The sequence below is a fragment of the Apium graveolens genome, chromosome 1 (assembly GCF_009905375.1).
Source record: "Apium graveolens cultivar Ventura chromosome 1, ASM990537v1, whole genome shotgun sequence".
NCBI classification, from domain to species: Eukaryota; Viridiplantae; Streptophyta; class Magnoliopsida; order Apiales; family Apiaceae; genus Apium; species Apium graveolens.
Window position 1 is genome coordinate 198,555,004 of NC_133647.1, and position 13,617 is coordinate 198,568,620.

Genomic DNA, 13,617 nt, shown 5'->3' on the forward strand with positions numbered 1-13,617 from the left:
GATTATTCTTAGAAGATGAGTCAGAATTTTTTCCAATTCGAGGATACTTGTCCTTGGCGTCATACTCCTGATCCGTCTTCCGCTTCTTGTTGCTCGTGGGCTCATTATTTACCACCGCCTTCTTCACACTTTCCTCTACCTTGATATACTTTTTGGTTCTATCCTGGAGCTGCATCGTGCTTTCTGGAGGGCATTTGTCCATGGACATCTTGAAGAACTCATCTCTAATCCCTTGTCGTAAGGCTATTATAACCACCATATCGTCGAGATCCGGGACCTTCAGGGTCTCCTTCGTGAATCGGTTCTAGTAGTCCCTAAGGGACTCCGTTGCTCCTTGGACTAAACCCATTAAAGACGCCGAACTCTTCTCGTGTACTCTACCACTAATGAACTGCTTGATGAAAGCTTGGCTCAAATCTTTGAAAGATCCAATCGAGTTTGGGGGGTAAATGGTTGTACCACCTTTGAGCCATACCCGATAGGGTTTGAGGAAAGGCTGACACTTGATAGCGTCAATCATGGTCTGTAGCAACAGGGCGTTAGAGAATGCCCTGACATGGTTAGCTGGGTCTCCAGTTCCATCATACACCTTGATGGTGGGAATTTTAAAATTCCTTTATATGTGGGAATCCATTATCTCTTCAGTGAATGGTGGATTTGGATCATCAGGATCTTCTAGGAGCATCAAATCACTTGGATCAGCCCTTGGGGTCGCAACCCTTCTAGGTGTTGGACCTTCCAGGTCTATGATAGGAGGACAATCCCTTTGTCTCGCTATTTGTTGGGGCATTGGTGTATGGTGCATCTCCAGATCACGCTTCAGCCTTTGGATCTCAGCTTCATGAGCTTCGATCCTCTCTTGTACATCTTGGGGAATCTTCCCTTCAGTGCTCATGCATTGTTAATAATCACTAGGCATCGGCTTTTTACCAGCACGTCTCCTCCTTGGAGCGGCTTCATCGTCCGACGAGTCGGGGCCCCTATCAGAATCAAGTCCAAAGAATTCTCGATTCTCAGGGATGGGAGCCAAGCCACGGATGTATAGGGACGTCCGCCCTTGTCCTTTTCCTCGATTAGAGGGTCCACTTCCTCTAACCTTGGGATATAGAGACATCTCGTAAGGTAGGTTGGTGGTTCATGGGGTCACGATCGTTAAGTACTCATACCCAATAGGCTGAGGGTTTATCATTTCCTGTAGTTGCTGAAATTGGGGATTCGTCCCTTGAGGAGATGGGGATTCATCTGGGGATTCGTCCCTAGGGACGGATCTTGGATTGGGGGATTAGTTCCTTGAGGTTGAGCCTTAGATTCCCCTGCAGGCGTTCTTCTTTAAGTGGTGGCATAGGTTGAGTGCGGGGGTATCTCCACTATTGATGAGACTATTTGTGATGATATGGGATCGTCAGTTCCACTATTGTTTCTGCTTCGTGTAAGTATCATGGTTATTGTCGTATTCCCATAGACGACGCCAAAATTTATGGAATAAAAACTAGGGTTTATTAGTATTTAATGCTAGGGTTTGTGAGTTTCGAGTTTTAATGGTTGTTCTCGCGGTGGGGACTGACTGTCCTTGTAAAATGCCTACGTATTTCTATGTTGTAGAGAATCAAGCCAAAAATATAGTTCTAGATTGAGGGGTAGAGACCTTTGTATAGAGGTTAGTCTAGGGTTAGACTAGTATTGGAAGACTTGGTGGACAAGTCTCCTACTTAGATGATAATTAGGACTCCTGTAAGGCAAGAGATTCTAGATCCTTCCTTGTAGGAGTTAGTATCCATGTTGGACGTCATAACTCTACTCTTTTAGCAGGCCTAATCCATGAACAACTCATGTTCGTGGACCTTGACGACCTCTGTTAGTGGGACTTGATGACCTCTGCTAGTGGCCCTTGACTGCTTGGGTCGTCTTTAGTCTGTTACGAGCCTAGACCACATGGTTTGTATTAGGCTTTGGATAAGAATTACAAGTGTAATTAATGCGATATTTAATATATTTTTAGGATGTATTTTCTATCCATATCAAACAACTTTGTACAAGTTGTTTAGCACATATCTCAATCAAATGTAAAAATGCCTCTTTTTAGAGTGAATATTGTATAAATGTTGTTAAAAATGAGTTGAGGAGAAATAATATAAAATAATAATTTTTTAGATGATTTGGAGATTATAAACAACCTTTGAAGTTGTTATCATTTTGGGTGCTCTTATAGATATAATATATATCTCTATAAGTGCTTCATCCAATTAGTGAAATTCAATAACTGAAAATTATTGATGGTTGAAAGGATATTTGATAACTTAAGCTATTAGACAACATTTTTTGATGTTTACAAGCTGACCATCCGCAGTAGCTATCGAGAAAGCAACAACAACAATTACTAGTACTATTGGAAAGAGGTGAATAGACTCCAAGAAAATTAAGCCCTATACTTTGAATGGAACGAGTTTGTCTCTATATTTGTTAATGTTTGTGAAGCTAACAATATTCACACCTAGAAAAATTGATAAGCTTTCATATTTGGTCACCCAAAACTCATGTAAAGGCACCTACGGCAGGATCCGTTATCCTGACATAAATTCCTTTAAATTAGCTTGTACAACAAATTTACATGGTCCAAAACATGACTCATGTATTCTAAATTGCAAAACCAAGATATTATTTGCATAGAGTCCCTAAAAGTTCACGTTTTATGTGTCAAGGTGTTACTCATGTCTATTACATGTTAGGAGTTGTCCCGCATCATTTGGGGGATGGGTAGTTTGCTAGAATATAAGCAACCAGATAACTCCATCAGTATGAGGTCTTTTGGAATATGCCCAATAAAAATTTATGTGGACTCATCCCAAAGTGGACAATATCATACTAATTTGGACTTAAGCCTGCTTAGCAAGCCCAACAAGTGGTATCAGAGTTTCAGGTTATATCGGTCTATAACAATCTCAAATGGGCTCCCAGAATGGACCTAGGAAAGATAGCCATATAAATTTTCAGTATGGGTCAAGGGGGAGCCAAATCACAAAATTAGGAGGCAGATTCGGCAGGTGTCGAGTATGATGTGTGAAGGGGAAATTGTTAGGAGTTCTCCCATATCATTTGTGGGAGGGGCAGTTTTAAGGATATAAGTAGCCAGTAGCCAGATAACTTCATTAGTATGAGGCCATTTGGGAGTGATCCAAAAATAAACCCGTGCGGGCTCGGCCCGAAACGGATAATATCATACTAATGTGGAGTTAAGGCCTGCTTAGCAAGCCCAACATTACCACTCTTTCCAAGATGCATAAAAAATTCAACGAAAATGAAAAGTGCACCCGCTCTATGATAATTTGAAATATCTGGTTAAGCTTAATAAACTACCATGTTTGAGTCTTTAAGATCTTGACATATCAGGGGTTAGAGGGAGTATATAATATAGAATTTCACAAGTCATAAATAATACAGAAGATTAAAATACTTACCGCATATCCATCAGCTGTTTAGCTTATTACATCCCACTTGATCATATGAAAACAATGCAAACATCATATTACCCTACATATATTAAAACAACATCTTAATCTCCCGTAGCATAAAAAAGAGATAAGGGGGGAGAGAAGCATAGCAAATCAAACAAAAGCTATTCATTTTAATATTTTCGTCCTTTAATTTAATATAGTTGCTTCATACATTACCAACGAAACTTTTCAAATAATTTTGTTTTCACTTAATTCACGTTCATAGTTTAATATCTGAAATGAAAAAGAGATACAAATTCACATCAAGATCTTGAGGACAATCCAATTATCTGGCTCAAAAGCAAACAAATAATACTCAAGACTAAAATTTTCATAACATGACTGGACTAATACAGACCTCAAATAAATTAATTTTCTATGCGATTGAAAAAAAAGAGTATGGCCATTTAGTTCAAGGGATTGATTTTAATACTCAAATGTAAGCTACTTCAACAACAGTAGTTTCAGCTTTTATCCCCCAACTGTGCATCTTCTAATATTGAATGCGTTCATGCACCAAGGTAAGATTAAACTAATATAATCTTCAAATCAGATTGCAGATTCCATTAATCTTCACTAAAATGAAAATTTTAGAAAATAATTGCACACCGTAGATTTCATGTAGAACATTCGTAATATTATGTACATATCCATTGCAGTGCATCTAAATCAGGATTTTTGTTACTATTACTCTAGATTTCTGCAATTTTTGATATATACATGGTTGCGTAAAGTGAGTTACAATGGGGTACATATGGCTTCGAAGTATACCTTCAACTCTGGTGATTCATAATCGTGTGTGGGACAAAGGGAAAAAGAGAAGAGGGTAGAGTGGAGAACGAACAATAGGTCTTTCGTATACGGGTTGGAGAGTATAAATATAAGAATCAGTATAAGAGCATTGATTAGTGCAGGGCTAGAAAATATATACAAGGTATAAAGCGTGGGGAATGTAAAGGATAGTTTTACAGAGAAAAGAGTTTTTGCAGGTTGATCACCTCAATGTGAAGATGACAAATGGACTATTTTTCTGCAAACACCCTTGAATTTTAAGCTAAACCATTCCTTGTCCTAAACCTTCGCTATTAATTTCAAATTTTAGTTCCCTTGCATAACATTGGACCCGATCCTTTTATGTGCAATATCACTCATTTGATTTTAGCGAAGATTACAAGTCTTGGCGCATGGATAAACTTAAATAATCTTAAAATCAGATTGCAAATGCGCCAATGTTAAACTATTTCAATTCAATTGCATAATATTGGACCACAAAGTTGCATAGAATGTGAATGCAGATTGTAGAGCTGTATAGGTTCATTTTAATATACCATTAAATTATATATTTGGGATTTATAAGATTATGAGACCAGCAAAATAGATTTCTCGAAATCAAGATTAAGCAACTTGTGTAATCAATAAAATATCACATGTAAACAGGAGAAAACCAAATACGGCGATCAATACTTACCTAATATACACATCTTTTGAGCAATAGATCAAATACTTCATCTGCACAAGATACAAAACGCAGATCGCGGTTACACAAAATTAATATAATATTAAATACCTATAGTCATACTTTATAATTAAAAATCTGAAACTAAAAAAACGATGTAGAAATCATACCTGATGAAATAGATCTGAAGAAACAAAAATGAAACGATAAACTTGTACTGTTAAAGAGACGCGAATGAAAAAAAAATCAGAATTACAATCAATACATTAAATGTATAGAAATTTAAACTCATTTGGTATAAAATATTTATACACTCTTAGACGATTTTATACCAAATCTCTCCATCAACGAACTTATATGAGGTCGATAAACAAAAATTATTGAGAATAAACTAATAACGTATAATAAGAAAGATGCTTGGATACATTATTTCAATATCTTTTTGAAAAAACTGACCATTCAATTCAAATTTACATAATGAATACCGGAAGTTAATAAATTTTATATAATCACGGTGTACACGGAAAATTATATAATTTATTTTAAAAACGGGTATACCCAACATTACGGATAGTCATAAAATTAGATTCGGGTTGACCCATAGAGGACAAAAGTAAAATGTGTAATTCGGAAAACCTAACCAACGTTGGAATTGAATTGAATTAATTAAAAAAAACCCAAATATAAAACATGCTATCGGAGGAAAAACTTTTTGAATCTCCCTAAATTCCATTAAAATCGACACACATTCTCCATACTTTACCCTATCAAAACCTTAACATTCTCAGCGCCTATACACACACATATACATACATTCAATTCTACATCTTCTCCAGCTCGTTTTGCCCATCTGCTCATATCTTAAAGATTCAATTTTTTTGCTGAAGAACGTCAGTTTAATCACTGTTTTGGCCTCAAATCGTGAAATCTTGACGTGGGTGCTTTTCAAGAACGTTTTATGTGAGGTTAATTACAACCCCTTTTGATATTTTTTAATTTTCTTGCAATTTTAGGGTTTATGTTTATGATTATTGTTTTGTGATTTTTGTGTTTAAATGGTTGTTTTTAGTGTTAGTATGGTTTATGATGGTGAATCTTAGATGGGTTTGTTTTGGTTTTTAGGGGTTTTGCTGGATTGTTACAATTAGGTGATTTTTTTGATGGGTGTGTTTACGAGGGACCGAAAGCGTGGTAGTGATTATAATTCCCCTACATTGCATGTGAATCAATCGTATTCGAGGTTAAGGTTTGATAGCCCTGTTCCTAAGAAGCTTAAGTCTTTGGAGATGTCGATATCAGCTGTTTTGGAGCGGCCGGGGCTTGCTTCAAAAAATGCAGCTTATAAGGTGCAGCAATATCCTTCGCGGTATAGTCGGATTAGAAGAGAAGTGCATGCCCCTTGTGGGAATAAGAGGTTTGCGCGATTGAGGGTTAGTGGTAATGTTAGAAGAGAGGATTCTGATAGTGGTGATGTTAGTAGAAGAGGGGATTCGGATGGTTTTAAGAGGGAGGTTCTTGTTGAGAAGTTTGAAAAGCTGAGAAGCGAGGCGTTGGATACTTTTAGATATGTGGGGAAAGGCAAGGAGGTGACTGATGTTGATGATTATATAGGGAAAGAGAACGCGACTGTTTGGGAGGATTTGAGTGTTGAAGAAGTTGAAATTGTTGAGAATGGGAAGGAAAGTTGGAGAGAAGATGAGGGGAAAATGATGGATATAGATAAGACTACAGGAGAGCGGAATTTTCAACCGTCATGTTCTTCTGTAGTTTCAGAAGATTTGCCAAATGCGAATTTAAAGTCTGAAAGTGCAGGGAAAGTGTTGGATGTTGTACCAATGGAACAGGATATTGGCATGCTTCGTGAAGCTGTTTATAAAAAATTGTATAATTCAGCTGTTAAGCATGATAAGAAGCTGGACTATATAAACTTTCAGATCGCACTAAATACAAATTCCTTGTCTACACTTCGGCTGCGGCCTACTGCTAAAAAACCCACAAAGGTGCAATATGTGAACCGTTACCTTCTAAGTGATTTTTATGTTACTTATTTATTGGCTCTTGATGTAATCAAAACTTTGTTTACAGGAAGTAGTAGTTAAAGAGCCTTTTGTGCCTCTTACTGAAGAAGAACAGAACGAGGTTAATCGTGCCTTTTCTAATGCTAGCAGGTAAAAGTTTACAGCTTTTGTACTTGTAGTTTATTACATTTTAATAAAATGTCTCTCCATATTTGCAGAAGGAAGATTTTGGTTACTCATGAGAACTCTAACATCGAGATTACTGGAGAGCTATTGCGTTGTTTGAGACCTGGTGCATGGTTAAATGACGAGGTGAGTTTTTAGTTCTTGTTCTCTCGTTGTGAATAAGAGCAGCAGTGCTTGTATTCTATGTGTATAATTGCTAGCTTTTGATCTTGACTGTTTCAATTGTCAGGTTATTAACTTGTACCTTGAGTTGCTGAAAGAGAGGGAAAAGAGACATCCTAAACAGTTTTTAAAATGTCATTTTTTCAACACATTCTTTTACAAGAAGGTTGGTTGTTTCATGCTACAGTGTAAATATTTTCTTACTTCACCTGAACGTATTAATTGAGTTGTCGTATTCTGGAATGGTAGTTAATGTTTAATAGACAATACTCTAATCTGCTCACACATTCTCTTGAACTCAGGTGTAGTTGTAAAAGTCAAATAATGGGTTCTTTTTTTGCTAAAATAAAGGCCGGGCTATGGTTTTCTTAATACAATTGTGACAGGGACACAAGACAGTAGACCTGACAATACTGGTATACGACACATGAACACGGAACGAAACGACACGAATAATTAGTGTTTGAGTTCGAAAATTTGGTACACGAACACAGAAAAACACGGATATAATTAGTGTCGGGTCTGGGTTTCCGATATAGGTACACGATACGGAACGAAAGTACACGGAATAAATAAATAGTTATTTTTAAAAAAAATATAATATATATATATTACATACAAAATATGAATTTTACGTATTCTATATAATAAATAGTTTCTTTTGAATGTCGAACAATTTGTAATTTGCTGTACGCAAAAACATTTTCACTTGTTTCGTGCTTTTGTATTCAGAATTTTGTTGTTCACTATTTAAGACCATTTAATTATCTATTGCATTTTTTAATATGTAATTTTTTTCGTATATAATCCGTGTACTTTAGTGTACCAAAGGGGGTAAACTCGAATATATTAGTGTCGGGTTAGTGTCACCAAATTGGTACACGAATCCAAATCTGGATCGGGTTTGGGTCTAAGGTTGGGTACACGAAAACACGAAAGTACACGGAACGTTTGTACACGACACGGAACGTTGCCAGGTCTACAAAACAGTAATGATACAGAGCAAGCAATATAAGAGTTGTATGAGTAAAATTCGGGAAAAAAAATTACTGAATTTTTTTTGCTATAGTGCTGGACTGAGTTCTATATCTTTATATTAGGTAGTAGATGACTGCAAAGAAGTTCTATTCACATTTGAATATTGATATTTACTACTTGTTAGTTCTTATGTGGATAAGTGTCCCTAATCGATAAGGTCTTTCATACACTTTTTTTACATTTAGTATCTTGTTGGTCAATGGTACAAGGATTGCCATACTGGTCGGGACCGGTGATGTAAATTAGAGTTTTTGAAGATCCCAAACACAAAAAATGCATGTACAAATGTGTTAATTGTTAAGTAACCTGTGAACATCCTTACATGTAATAGTCTACACTCTACACATGTCTTTGTACATCCCAAACACTAACCAAAGAAGGTTCGGATTGGAACATAAGTAAAGTGGCTGGATCTTGATGCATTTTTTAAATGCTTCAGGTATCTGATTTGTAAAAGTTTTTCATTTTGAATGTTGAGAGAATAATTCTAATTAACCGGTGAAGGAAAAATTCGAGAAGAATACTCAAAGGGGAAAACATGGAAGCATTTTAAAATGTGAAGGGCGGGATTTCAATTTGAAACACTTGGACTTTTTTAGATTGTAAGAAATCTAGTGTGAGGGGTGGGATTTAACTGTGTCAAAAACAGTAGAACCTTAACACACAATTTAGATCCTAATGGTTGGCACTCTAATATTAGAAATAATAATTTGTTTATCCTCCCGGTGATTCACTTTTCCAGATAAGCTCTAAAATGATGGCAATAACTATTGAAACGTTGTGATCTAACAGTTTCATTAAGATTAATCAAGTTTACTCCTAATGTCAAACTCGTTGCTAAATCATACTCATCAAACTCATTATTGAATCTTACAGTTCTTGGTGTTTACTAGCTGAACCTGACATGCCTAAATATACAAAAGATCTGACAGACCTTGACACCTTTGTTGACTCGTAGATATGTTGAATCTGCATTTCATCGCAAAATGTGTATTGTATAACTTTTGTTGAGTTTACAGGAATGTAGATAGGAGGATAAGAGTTTAAGACAAAATCTATAAAGAGCGATACTATTTGTTCAGACTTCTACTTGTTGAATCTGAACACCTAATTGCAAGGTTTTGATAATCTTCTCATTTTTGATTCTTCGGATAGACACATTTATTCTTATCCTGTATCTGCCTTTATGTTATTTAATAAATTCGTCATTTTTTCCGCCTCATGTGATCCATAAAGTTAATGAATTGTGAGTTTGTATCTTCAATCCAGTTCATGTGTGGTTAATTTTGGATCCCAATTAGGTAACAGATCCAGATAAGAGAAAGAGTTAGATGTGACTTTTTGAATATCAAAATCCTAATATATATGGCTTCAATATTTCATTTGAACAAGGTGATGGAATTGACAACATTCACTTTATGGATCTCTAATTGTAGACGAAATTAAATCAAAGAAGAGAGTGGCATGGGAGGGATTAGGGAGAAGAAGATGGAAGAGAAAGGAGGAGTGTGTGTGTGTGTGTGTCTGATGGGTAGGAAAGTGGGGGGGGGTATGTTGGTGTCATGCTGCCAAAATTCTCATAGTTCTTTGACTTGATTGCAGTATTGCTACTTCTTTATATAATGACTATTAATTTATTCCTATATAAATATTACTTGTTTTATTTCCTATTTAATTAAGGTTCCTGCTAGAGTTGACTGATATATTTTTCTTTTGGTGTTGGATCTTTCTTTCTGCTCTACGCGTCCTATTTGTTTTGATAAATTTTTTTTATATGTGATCTCAGTTGATAGGTGGGGGAAGTGGCTATGATTACAAATCAGTCAGAAGATGGACTACTCAAAGGAAGTTGGGATACAGTCTCATTGAATGTGAAAAAGTAATTTGTGTGTGTGTGTGTTAATTGTTGTTACCCTATTATAGTTGGATGCTGACAATGTTTCTTATCATCAATATTAATTTCAGATATTTGTCCCTATCCACAAAGAAGCACATTGGTGCTTGGCAGTAATCAACAGGAAAGATGAGAAGTTCCAGTATCTTGATTCTCTTAAAGGAGGGGATCGACAAGTAATGAAAGTTTTGGTATGTTGTGGGTTCGCCCCTGCCCTTCAAATTATTTGTCTACTTGCATACGTGTAAATTAGTTTTAGTAGACTTTAGGTTTGGCTAATCTAGCATGGTTGTTAATGCAAAGCTTCCTTATCTATCTTATGTGAAGATTCAGTAAATTGGTTTTTAAAGAATGAAGAGGAGTTGCAATATAACTTGTAAATAGAACAAGACAAAAGATGGTTATTAAAATTTTATAGTGAGCACACAAAAGACTGTTGTTAAACAACAGTCTTGCTGACTATTGTTTTTTAACACATCTGTCGCTTAGGCCTTCTTTTAATTACTTATATCTAGTTTTCTATATCTTTTCCTTAAATCTAATCTGATTCAAGATAATAATCTTAAAAATGATTTTAGAGCCCTGATTTGCTAACTCACAGAAAAGGCAAAATATTTAAAAAGGTGGGTTTTGATCAAGTGAGAACCAATAAATAAATGAGAACCAGTAGAACCATGAACACACATATAAATGAGGTTCAATAAACTGAAAATATCAGTTTTTTTATATATAATGACAATGGCTCATATGGGGTTCACCGTTTCAGAATTAGGGTGTAGAATACGCACGGTTTAAGCTTCCTTAACGAATGTGCAACTTAACTTACCATTCCAGAGTTGGGTTTTACCATTCCAGAAGAACGCGGTTTTAGCATCTCTAACAAGGTTCAATGCATCTCGGTGTTGAACCTTTCTTACCGTTCATGTTCTTATTCAGTGCCCAACTGTAGCTCTATGGCTGCTTATAGCATATCCCAAGATTTAGTGTCTGAAATTAGTAATCGCATTGAATACAATTAATAAAGATCATGCTATTACAAAATTTGCTTACATATTATTTTTTGATTGTTGACATCCAGGCTAAATATATTGTGGACGAGATGAAAGATAAGACTGGCAAATCAATGGATGTTAGTTCGTGGAAGCAAGAATTTGTAGAAGACCTTCCGGAGCAAAAGAACGGGTGCGGTTTGCCTTTTTTTGTCTATCTGTATTGTTCCTTTGCTCAAAAGAGTAAGCTGATATATGTGCTGTTTAATGAGGAAACTTTAGGAATTTAAAAAGGTGTAAATGGAGAGAATATTCAGTAATAAAGACCTTTCTTAGCAGAACAACGTGTGCTTTTCTTTGCTCAAAGTAGTAAGTTAAGATATGTGTTCTTTAAGGAGGAGACTGTTGGAATTTAAAAAGTTGTTGCATAAACAGGGAGAATATTTTGTAATAAAGAAATTTTACATGTGTGTTGCATTCTTTCAATCGTTTAGAGCTCCATGAATAATAATCCTTTAGTTCTTATCTGATCATGGTTTTCGTTCTTCTATGTACGCAATCAGTTTTTACTATCTATTGTACTGGTTTGGGATTGATGCTTCTGAATATAATACAATGGTGCTCTATTTGAAACAGGTATGATTGCGGTGTGTTCATGATCAAATATGCAGATTTCTATAGCAGAGACGTGGGACTTTGTTTCGACCAGGTGCGCTAGGTGCTAGCTATTTTGCATAGTTTTTGAAATTTTCTTCAGAGGAAAACATTGTTCACATTCTACACTTGTTCTATCACATACTTTGTTTCACATGTCTAATAAAATCATGTGAAGTCCCTGGCAGAGTCTTGTTCATCTACGATATGCAAGTTAAAAACTGTGACCAGAAGTCTCTGATATAGCTAAGGAATATGTGTATGCATTTTAAATTATATTATCAAACTTCATTTCACTCTTTAACTCTTAAGTCCTGTCCATGAATGCTGTCTTACAATTTGATCAGTTGATATATTCAGAATATTTATAATCCTAATATTTGATTTATATCGACTTTCAGAAACACATGCAATATTTTCGACAGAGGACTGCCAAGGAAATTTTGAGACTAAAAGCAGATTGAGCGTTTTGGTGTGCTTTCGTTCTATATGATACATTCACTTGTGATTAAAGTTTACAGTTAACATTGGCCTATGGTATATTCTAAAGTGAAGAGATCTTGTTTGGAAATTGTATCGTGTTCTCTTTTTTTGGCCTCCAGTGGGTTGACACGTAATCATTGTAACGGCACTACAATGTTTTTGCGTTGTTTTAGAGAAGAATTTGTAGTTTGAACTATATATGAATATATATTTCTCAACTTACTGTAAAGCCGGGAGAATTAAATTGCCTTGTCCAATTTTTTACTGACTGGCACCTATTGTTTTAGTCATTTTTTCAAATTCAAATTTTGTGCCTAGCATGGTCACAGATATGGAGTAAGCTCTGATATACAGGAAGTCATTCAAGGCTACATTGCTGATTCCACTTTCTTATCTCAACAGATTCGATTATTTATTTAATATATTGCTATGCGAGGGTTGTATTTTTATTTAGGTGTTGTGTTAACCACTCTATCATAAATTTTGCGATCAAATTTGGTGCTACTTGTCACTTGACATTTTTTACGGATCTTACATGTACAGTCAAAAGCCGGAGGTATTTATGAAAAAGGCTTTCATTCTTTGAAAAAGAAGGTAAGCTCGTGCACATCCTTACCCTTAAAATATCACGAGTTAAGCGGGATATACCGGTATGGTTGGTCGGTTAAACTGGGACTGGTGATATCGAAGTCCGATTTATAAGGAGTCGGAGATGGAGTGCAGAGGTTTACGAGCATATCGAATTTGAAAAATGATGAAAATGTCTTGCAAGTCTGCCAGACTGCCACCAGTTGAGTTAAACAATTATGTTCATGATCATGGTTGTAAAATATGTTGATGAACAAAATCATGTCAAAGTCTTTTTGTACTTTCATCTTGTATGACTAATCTGTCTGATATATATAAATGAAACTTATGCAACATATATTACATTAAATAATAAACATATCTATATTACAAGCACTCTTATCTATAAATTATGATAATTTTTAAACATTTACAGTAGATATTGCAAATAATGAGCAAAATTTTATTTGATGAGTTGTCTTCGCTACATGATTAATTAACTAGTCTACTTGCAATTCAAATACAATGCATTTTCTTAACAAACAGCTCAAATAAAATTTTGAGTTTGATCACCTTCATTGTAGACATCAGGGTACCAACTGAAAATATTTTGTACGAGATTGGGTTACATCACGAGACACAAGCAAAATATTGAAGAAATATTCTACACTCTACAGCA

The 13,617-nt window shown here is 35.4% G+C and overlaps 1 protein-coding gene across 3 annotated transcripts; it reads left to right on the forward strand.

The window, feature by feature from the left end:
- The first annotated feature begins 5,581 nt into the window (after window positions 1-5,581).
- Window positions 5,582-12,688, forward strand: LOC141677840 (ubiquitin-like-specific protease ESD4). Of its 3 annotated transcripts, none has more exons than XM_074483933.1 (10): window positions 5,582-5,912; window positions 6,048-6,947; window positions 7,033-7,115; window positions 7,184-7,277; window positions 7,381-7,479; window positions 10,138-10,230; window positions 10,317-10,436; window positions 11,324-11,427; window positions 11,871-11,943; window positions 12,290-12,688. In XM_074483933.1, exons 2-10 carry the CDS (start codon window positions 6,108-6,110, stop codon window positions 12,350-12,352), a joined length of 1,569 nt encoding a protein of 522 aa, XP_074340034.1. In that variant the 5' UTR covers window positions 5,582-5,912; window positions 6,048-6,107; the 3' UTR covers window positions 12,353-12,688. The 3 variants fall into 3 exon arrangements, with proteins under 3 accessions (XP_074340034.1, XP_074340025.1, XP_074340019.1); XM_074483924.1 differs by having other exon boundaries at window positions 5,582-5,907; window positions 6,070-6,947; XM_074483918.1 differs by having other exon boundaries at window positions 5,583-5,912; window positions 6,070-6,947.
- Window positions 12,689-13,617: the final 929 nt, after the last annotated feature.